The 10,068-nt window shown below is 33.5% G+C and overlaps 1 protein-coding gene across 1 annotated transcript; it reads left to right on the plus strand.

Annotated features, from left to right (window-relative positions):
• The first annotated feature begins 1,606 nt into the window (after nucleotides 1–1,606).
• LOC131040262 (fasciclin-like arabinogalactan protein 6) lies at nucleotides 1,607–2,663 on the plus strand. The gene has a single exon (XM_057973160.2). The coding sequence runs from the start codon at nucleotides 1,648–1,650 to the stop codon at nucleotides 2,365–2,367; it is 720 nt and encodes a 239-aa protein (XP_057829143.1). The 5' UTR covers nucleotides 1,607–1,647; the 3' UTR covers nucleotides 2,368–2,663.
• Nucleotides 2,664–10,068: the final 7,405 nt, after the last annotated feature.

A 10,068-nucleotide genomic window follows, 5' to 3' on the forward strand; every position in this document is an offset into this window, starting at 1 on the left:
AAAATAGATCTAATATAGAAAAGAAAAATGAAATAAATATATTTTTTTGTCATTATACACTAAATTAGACATAAAGATTCAAAGATACATTAAATCCCATTAATAATACAAAACTAATATGATATAATTATTTGTGCCCATCTTTTTTTAATACAATATATTATAAAACCTTTTAATTAATATAAATACCTACTTCATTGAAAAGAAGGATGACCCTAAAAATGATGATAAACACCTATTTGATTTAAATTTAAAAAAATAAATACATCTAATTATTGTAAAATTGTGATTCCAAAAGTATATTGGAACACTTTCCTTCCCAATAATTATTTGCCAGTGTTTGGTTATACATTCTCAGTGATGAATACAATCTCTAAGAAACATTGTTTGAAAGAATAAGGTGATTAAATTATAGAACAAAACTTGAAATTTATACCTATATTCTAATACCATCGTGTATAGAGTAACATGGACTGCTATAAATGAGCTCGTATAAACAAATTTTACACTAATAATACATATAATCCTAGCTGCACTAAACAAATTTTACACTAATAATACATATAATCCTAGCTGCACTAAACAAATTTTATACTAAAATACATATAATCCTAGCTGCATTTCTGTTACATTGATTCCTGAAGTCAAATCTCGATCATGACATCAAACTTGAATAAACAAATTTTATACTAATAATACACATTCTTAATTGCACGTTAGGAGGAAGCAAACAAAATGCACAACGAAATATAGATAAGTCAAATCTCAATTATGAGACAGAACCTGCATAAACAATATGTATACTAAAACTACATATAAATTAGTTGCAACTTGTAAACAATTAAAGAAAATTGCAATTCTGCAAGGGAATAAAATTATCATTTTTCTAAATCTGTCATGCAAACAGACAGCAATTCATGAATTGTCACGCCATGATTAATTATTTTATGGTTTTGTATCAACCAATTTTAAAAGTATTATTCATAGGCACCAACAACCACACCATCTTACAAGAATACTTATTTAAGTGTCGTAAATTTTTTAGTGTGATCTCAGACTGACTGATATGGCATGTTTTCCAATTTCATGTGAAACTGAGATTACAAACTGAGGACCTTATCCTCATATAACAATGTCAAGAATCAAATTTGCAAGTACATTAGATCAGCTAAGACACAGACCTACAATCATAATAACCCAGTAGAGATTTGAATTTTAGTAATCACAACAACAACACCACTACTTAATAACCAACAGACTATGAGAAAAATTCACTCCATGTTTATTGTCTTCTAATCATTTTAATAAGATTTGATGCCTTAAATTCTATTCTCAGTGTGGGGCTGAGTATCAGAATTAGGCTCAGCAGAACATGTGGGCTCAAGCAATTGAAAAAAATAAAAATGGAAGAATTGGTCCAGCCAGCACGTTGTTGTCCTCAACGTGCTGGTTGTTTAAAGCATGCAAACACATAGACTTATCTTCCCATGCAAGAATCCAGCTCATTGACAACTCTCTGCCACCTTCCTCATAACTATTTTTAATTCACGATCTTTCTATAAACATCCCATCTTCCTTGCACACATCACAAGCAAATCAGACCTAAAGTTCAAACTGAATTGCAGTGTCTCCACTCCATTGATCAGAATGAAGATGAGGGTATTGATTTGCATTGCACTCACATTCTACTTTGTGGGCACTTCAGTCAGTGCTGCAAATGTGACCAACATAACTGGTGTTTTGGACAAAGGGGGACAGTTCACAACATTCATGAACCTGCTGTCAAGCACCCAGGTGGGAAGTCAGCTGCAGAATCAACTTAACAATTCACAGAGTGGACTGACAATCTTTGCTCCCACAGACAATGCCTTTCAGGAGCTCAAACCAGGGGCCTTGAATTCCATTACAGACCAGCAGAAAGTGGCTCTGCTGCTCTATCATGTCTTGCCTTCTTACTATGCCTTGACACAATTTCAGACCCTGAGCAATCCTTTGAGAACTCAGGCCACTGGTAATTCAGGGCTGCCTTATAATCTGAATGTCACAACTGGTGGAGTAAACCAGGTGAATGTTTCCACTGGTTTGGTTGATACCCCAATCTCCAATTCACTCTATTCTCAGAGTCCATTGGCAATTTATCAGGTGGAGAAAGTCCTCCTCCCTACAGATATATTTGCCCCTGCACCCACAACTTCTCCTACTCCTTCTCCAGCTGCTACCAAAGAAACTAAGACTGCCCCAACTAGTTCTGCCACTTCTCCTTCAAGTAGTACTAGATCAAGCACATCTGGTTCAATGGTAGTTACTGGATCATGGGTTCAGGGCTTGTCTGTTGTTTTTGGCTGCTTTATTGCTCTGTTTTTGTAGTAGCACTGAATGGGATTTGTGGGTTTGGGCTGCAAATTGGTTGTTTTTTTTGCTTTAGTGGGTACAATCTTGTTGGGACTGAAGAATGTTTTGGATTGGACAAGTGTGGGAATGGGTGTTTGGATCAATAGGGACTAGGGTGGATTGAAAAACAGAGCCCAAATTTGAAATTCTGGGCTATTTGTTCCATTTTTTCATTTGTTTTGGTGCAGGTCGATTTTGACCCATGTCGTCTTGTTATTTGATTTGAAAGATCTTGTATTGAAAGTCCCTGTAATTTATGAATATCATCTGTGCAGTTTCATGCATTTTGTCCAATATGGCACTGTCTTGTGTAGCTATGGGAGATGCAATCTCAAAATACTGGCATTGTTTGTAAGTGAATGAGTAGAGGGCACATTATAGGTCAATGTGAATCAAATCCTCTGATAAAATGGCAAAGTATTTTTATGCTCAAGCATATTATTATTATGGTAAATATAATTAGGTTCACGAGAGAAGTGAAAGTGTTTAAATAAAAAGAAAATGTAACGATTATATCATTAGAGAAGGGGTATAAAATGGTAATATGGACTATAATTCCCATTCTTTTGGTAATACATCAAAATCAATATTATATATGGTAATAATATATCGAAATTTGCAAAACAAAAATTAGAAAATGGTATGTGCAAAGATGATTCATGGATCTTTATCAGTGCTTTGTATATATATATATATTTTTTTTTCATTTGGGGATCAAATGACAGATTAGATTATGGATCTTTATCAGTGCTTTGTATGTTACATGTTTCCTTGTAATGCAACAACCTGATACCAAGCTATTACCAGTAATATAATTTCTGGTCTTTTGTAATCCAATTTTATATAATTACAATTAATATAATGCAGCTATAATCTTTTATCAAAAAATAAAAATAAGAAATAAAGGTCAAAATAGGCTGATTGAAATTTTGAATAGAGCACTCATTATAAGTGAATGTGAATCAAATCCTGGAATAAAAAACTATTTTTTTTATGTTCAAGCATTTTCATACATAAATATATTGAGGTTCGTGAGTAAAGCAAAAGTGTTTAAACAAGAAGAAAATGTACAGATTAAGTCATTAGAGGAGGAGAAGGTATATATACATGGTTAAAGACTATATAATCTCATTCTTCTAATAACATGTCATGAGTGAACAAAAATAACAAGATCAAATGTTATATATCGTATAAATATATCAAAATCAGTAAGAGAAGCATAAACAGAGTTAAGAGATAATGGATATTAAAAAACCATGATAAAAGATGTTGTAATAGATAGATATATTTTAGAAAATAAATTAGTAATTGATTACGGAAATTAAATCTAAAAAGTGCAATAAAGTTGGTTATGTTGGGTATAATCAAGGTCACATAATGAATCGTAAATTCTAGAGAAAGACAAAGTTTTGAAATACAAATAGGAAATATCAATCAAATCTTATTAAGGTGTGAAAATAAGATAAAATATTTAAAAATAAAATGATTTACATAAATTATCTAGGCAGATTAAACAAATGCATTTAATTAAACATAAATTAATCTAGACTAATTAGCTAAAAGAACAATTGCAATAAAAGTTTGGAAATTAGATGTATTGGATAGGAGTATTTAGCTTTAGAAGTAATGATGGAAAATGATGTTGAAGTTGTGTTAAATCAATTTGTTATTTAAAAAAAATACTAATTATCATAGAATACAAATTTGATTCTAACTACAGTGAATCTAATTTGTAGTTCAATTCTAATTTGTACTATGTGAGAGCGAATTATTAGAATGTGCATCTAAAAAGATGCTCAACTTTGCATTTATTATATTCAGATCTCTGAAGCCAGTATGCAAGAACATTCTTTAGAATTTTACCAACTCAATAGGTGAATTAGTTCTCTTGGATCAAACCCCTTGGATAATGATCAATATTAAAAACAACATACACAAACATGTAGATGGCTTATATGATGATGATGTAAATCCAACTCTTTATTGTCCTTACAAATCAGTGTTCTCTATAACATGTATTGAGTGAGCTCATAATAATTAGTAGAAACGGGTAGAAAACTTGAATTTGAACTAAAGAAATTTAACTTTAGATCATTCCCATGATTTTTGGGATTGAATTCGGTCAATTCTACTTAGTAAAAAAGGGGAATAAAATGATAGTTTTGAGGTAGGAAACAAATATATGAAAGCAAGTGCTAATAAAAATGATAAATAAAAATGTATTTCATGTGATGATTAAATTGTGGCATTATTGTTGTAGCCACCATCATTCAAATCTTGATTGAGCCATTGTGATCACATACATTATGTCCTCCTTGACCCATTATGCATTTGCGTTGGTGACTTCATACTCCAAACCTTTGCTAAGACAATGTACTTGTGGACTTTGTGTTTCTATAAGAACTACTAACTCAGGCTTGAACTACTCGTATTAATGTAATGTGTTCATGCCAAAGATAAGGTCTCTTATTTGTAACCTCATCTGATTCGAACCCACTTAAAAAAAAAATAATAATTATAAATAAAAAGAAATGAAGTCATTTATTAAATATAATATTACAATATGTCATTTATAAAATAAACTACTACGTTAAAATATTTTACTAAAATAAACACATAATTGAATTAAAAAATATATAAATATTAATTTTACATAAACTAAAATTAACATAAAAACTCAAACTTAAATATATCTGGGAAGTGCTCCATGCACAGTGTGACATGGATTGCGGAAGTCAAATCTCCATTATAACATTATGATTATAATACTACCAATTCAATATAGTGAATATAAAAGTCAAAATCTCATTAAATGGAGCTTATATAAACGAATTTTATACTAAAACATCTGTATGCTTATACTTAATCAAATGCTCAGCGTGACATGGATTGCTGAAGTCAGATCTCCATTATCACATAAAACTTGTATAAAACAAAGAAAATCTCCATTATGAAAATAAAAAAAATATATCTGAATGCTCATACTTAGATAAATGCACAGCGTGCCATGGATTGCTCAAGTCAAATCTCCATTATGAGATAAAACTGGTATAAACAAAGAAAATGCACAACGTAACATGCAGTGCAGCTTATAAAAAATGCTAAGAACACGGATGCACAACGTAACATGGATTGCTAAAGTCAATTCTCAATTCTCATTTATGAGATCATGTGCAAGAATCTTTATGTTAAAATTATTAAATTCATAATATTTCTTTAGCATTAATGATCTTATAGTTTGAATAACTGTTCACTGCTTGCACACCCAACTCCTCAACTACTAACTTTAACGACTACTGATACATTTCCTTACTACCCATCTTCCTTGAATCCATCAGAACCAATTCTGATCTTAAGCAACAACAAGAACAAGACTTAGTTGATGAGAGCAAAGATGAGAACATTAATTTTCATGATACCCACATTGTGCATTATGGTCACTTCAGTCATGGCTGCAAATGTAATATATATAACTGGTGTTTTAGATAATGGTGGGCAATTCACAACATTTAAAATCCTGCTGACAAGCACCTAGGTGGGAAACCAACTGCAGAATCAGCTTAACAGTTCACAGAACGGACTAACAATTTTTGCTCCCACAGACAATGCCTTTCAGGAACTCAGTCCAGGGTCTTTGAATTCCATCACAGACAGCAAAAAGTGGGTCTTCTGCTCTATCATGTCTTGCCCACTTATTATTCCTTGTCACAATTTTAGATCCCGAGCAATCCTGTGACTACTCTGGCTTCTAATAATGGAGAGCGTTATAATCTCAATGTGACATTTCTTGGAGTAAACCAGGTGAATGTGTCAACTGGTTTGGTCAATACACCTATCTCTAATACAGTCTTTTCTCAACATCCCTTGGTAGTTTATCAGGTAAATGAAGTCCTGCTTCCCGAAGAAATATTTCAAGGGACCCAGTCCCCAACTTCACCTATTCCTACAGTTGCTGTCAATGGAACATCTGGTTCAACAGTAGCTGTTGAATCATGTGTTCAGGGCTTGTTTCTCAATTTTTTTGGCTGCTTTGGTGCTTTATTTATGTAGCACTGTAAGGGGATTTGTGGGTTTGGCCAGCCAAGATGGTTGTTTTGCTTTGGTGGGTAAGTTCTTGGGACTGAACAATGTTTTGGGATGGAGAGTTTTGGGAAAAGATATTTTGATTGTGGTAAAGTAGACACGGATTAGTTTTCAATTTTTTTTTTCATTTAGTTTTCTATTATCTTGATGATGGATTGTCAAGTGCAATCTGAAACATTGATGGAAAATAAATTTTACACAAGTGAATTCAAAACCACTAGAATTAATTTGGACTATCTAACTTTTTTTTTTGGTAGATTAATAGCTGGTATGGGCCAGCACCCATTATATTATATCAAAAAAGAGGTTTACATATACCGTCCACTCTTGCTCTCCCATAGCTGCATCACCATCCACAAAACCAGACTAGTGCTCCAATCCACAAACCAAAGCACACCCAAAGACTGACACTATGAACCCACATAAACCAACTAACCATTTTGAACATCCAGTCACCTGATAAACAAAAAGTGGCATGACACTAAACTCCCCAGATACATTTTTGAGCTCTACAACTTTGTCTACCATGAAGCAATAAAAACCCTGTCACCTATAGGCTGCAAGTGCAACACCCAAACAAAATGCCACTGTTACCACAAGCTGGTGTCCAAGATTATACAATCATAGCTTTTGCACTATTCATTCCTACTTGCATAACAATCAAATTTTGCTCCATTCTTATAATGAGAGCAAAGAAGCATATTTTAACTAAAAGAGTGGTAAAAATTTATTCAAATCAGAAGAATTACAAAGCAAGGGTATTACACAGCCCTGCCAAGTTTCATTAAGTGGTCCAACTTTTGAGACAAATTCAAAGGCAATTGACCCCTATCCACAATGTTCCAATTTTGCACATAACCAGAAGCCCATTTGAGCAAAGAAGCATATTGAAACTGACTTCATTTCTCTTTTTTATCCTTCGAACAACTGTACAATTTTCCTCTGAATAATTCTCCCTTGACATTTCTGGTGATTTTTCCTTACCCACATCCAAAACAATTATGGAGCTTTTAGACATATCTCCCTCCCTCAAATATTTTTTCATTGTAGCTTTAACACCATTTTTCCCCTCATGAGCGGGAGCATCTGTAATCCCTGAAGAAGCCTGAAATTTTATGTTTGAGTTATTTTGAAGATCATTACCACAAGTCTTGTTGCCATCAATAGAATTAGATTTCCCATCCTCACAAGGGTCTTCTTTCTCCACTGAGTAATGGTGGGGAGAAGCATGCCTCCACCAAGTGGCTTGACTATCTCTCTTTTGTTTAAAACATTGAGCAACCAAATGACCAATTTGATATCACCTGCGGCATCGAAAGGGGATGCCCTCATAATCTACCATTTGGTTCCAGCATCCATCTTTGATGCCAAGGGTGCAGTTCCATGAGGGGCTTAAACTTTTATTTTCATGGAGCAGGAGGTCCCATGAAACAAAAAAACTTATGATATAGGATTATTTAGAATCTTCTCTTAAAAAATAGCAGCCCCTACTTTTTAGGATTACATATTTAAGCAGGTGAAATTGGGAGCTAGAAATTGCCCCACCAACTTAGGAATGATAGCTACCACTTATCAAATATCAAAGTTTATATTGCTATTAAAAAATAATTTTGGAGGGAAAATAAGTTTTTAAACTTGTTTTTATCACTAGAAGACAAAACTTCCTTAAATTTAGGAGCTTAAATTTTTAAGCTGAAAAAACACTACAAAATTCATGAAACCAACAACTTTAAAATATTCTTAAAAAACCTCAGCAGCTCTAGCTCTATTTTTTAGGAAGGCCCCTCCATGAGACCCCACCCTAATGGAGATGTTGACATAGAGATCCTTGATGACATCAATATCTACTAAAATGTAGCCATATGTAATACGCAAGTATTCTAAGAGCCCTCATCCACCCACAAATGTTTTTCCAAATGAGTTGCCAATAACTTCAAAATAAGAATCAAACTAAAATTGAAGTGGAAGATTAAAGAGTCTTACCCACATTGGAACTACATAAAAAGATTCAATAGGTAGATCAAAGGAGGGGTGCAAGGGCTTTAACACAAGTAGATGTTGCTCACAATCCCATTGGTAATTGCAAAGGATCATGCAGCGATCCCAAATGTCATCAAAGACTATTACAAAAAAAAAAAATATCCTCGCGCACAAGGGTAGATTTGAACATCTCCACTCAAGATTGGGCACCATGTATTGAAATCCATTTGTGAAGCTCAGGCAAGCTTGGCCAGAACCCTCTGAAGCGACCAATCACTCCATGCTTTGCGAAAAAGGTTTCATTTTCTGATATCTCATGTAAAATATCCTTGGCGAGCTCTACTTTCAAAAGGACTGTAGCAGAATGGACAGTCTTAACGCCTTAGGAGTCCTAGAAACCCTTTCATTGCAATGCTTGTCTAACCTTACAACCCTACCATTCGGCCCAAAGGGGTCCCAATCACTCTTCACATCCTTCTCTGACCGAAAGGGAGGCCACTGCTTGAGCTCTGGGCCACCATGATCCAAGCATGCATTTTCATTCTGGCAAACCCTAGCCATGGGAGCTGATTGCAGAAAGGAAGAGGGAGGTTTCTCAACAACTTTTGAATATCCCAAACAAGGAGAAGGTTGAACAATGAAGGCATCCAGCGAATTTGGCTTTGTCCTCCATGGAGAAAGATCCACTCGCCTTCCATCGTTGCCGAAGAAAGCCCTAGTCGCGACAGTATTCCGTAGCTACAGGATTGCTCTTTTGAAGAATTATAATTTGGGCTATCTATTATTGTTTTTCATGACATCGTATTTTGTCAAATTGGTAATGAACTTATAATGGCCATTAAGAAGAAAATTTCTCTTAATTTGTTAAATGAACGACTTTCTCGACTACTTCATATTTTGAATTATTCAATAATTCAAATAAATATGTACAAATTATTAATATTTTTTAAATTTAATGTTATCTATTGAAGTCATTTTTTAAAATGGTATAAGTTTCATTTTGAGGATTTTATATTCAAGAAGATTTGATCTTTGGTGGATTCATTTACAATCACTCAATATCATTAAGAAACCAATATTTTTTTACCTTTTTTTTTTATGTTATGATATAAGACTATTAGAATATTGATTAACTAGATCAGTCACTTATTGAATATGTGTCAACAAGAGTTCATGATGTAATCTTGAATTCGTTGGGAATTAGTTCTGAGTAGGTGTGATGTTAGATTCCAGGTTTGTAACGAGTTGAGCTTTTTTGAGGCCATATATATTGTAATCATCCTTTGTTAAATATATAAAAATATTATCTTGAATAATATATTTTGTTGTTCATTTTTTATAAATTTATCATTGTATTAGAGCATGACTAGCTCCAATTCTATCATTGGAACACCTAAGAATAAGAGAACTGTAGATGTCTAAAAATGGTCAACGCTTGCGGAGTTGTATTTTAACATTGGCGCATTGCCTTATTTTAGGTATTTGCGTCACATTAACATTTCTTCTATGTTGCGCACTTGGTCTTTATCGATTGCGAGCATCGAGTCCTTCTTCTGCATTCTTCATTTGTCTCGCTTTCAAATTTGGTCTTGTCGATAACAATCTTCAGTCATG

This window comes from Cryptomeria japonica, chromosome 7 (assembly GCF_030272615.1).
Source record: "Cryptomeria japonica chromosome 7, Sugi_1.0, whole genome shotgun sequence".
In the NCBI taxonomy this organism is placed as follows: domain Eukaryota; kingdom Viridiplantae; phylum Streptophyta; class Pinopsida; order Cupressales; family Cupressaceae; genus Cryptomeria; species Cryptomeria japonica.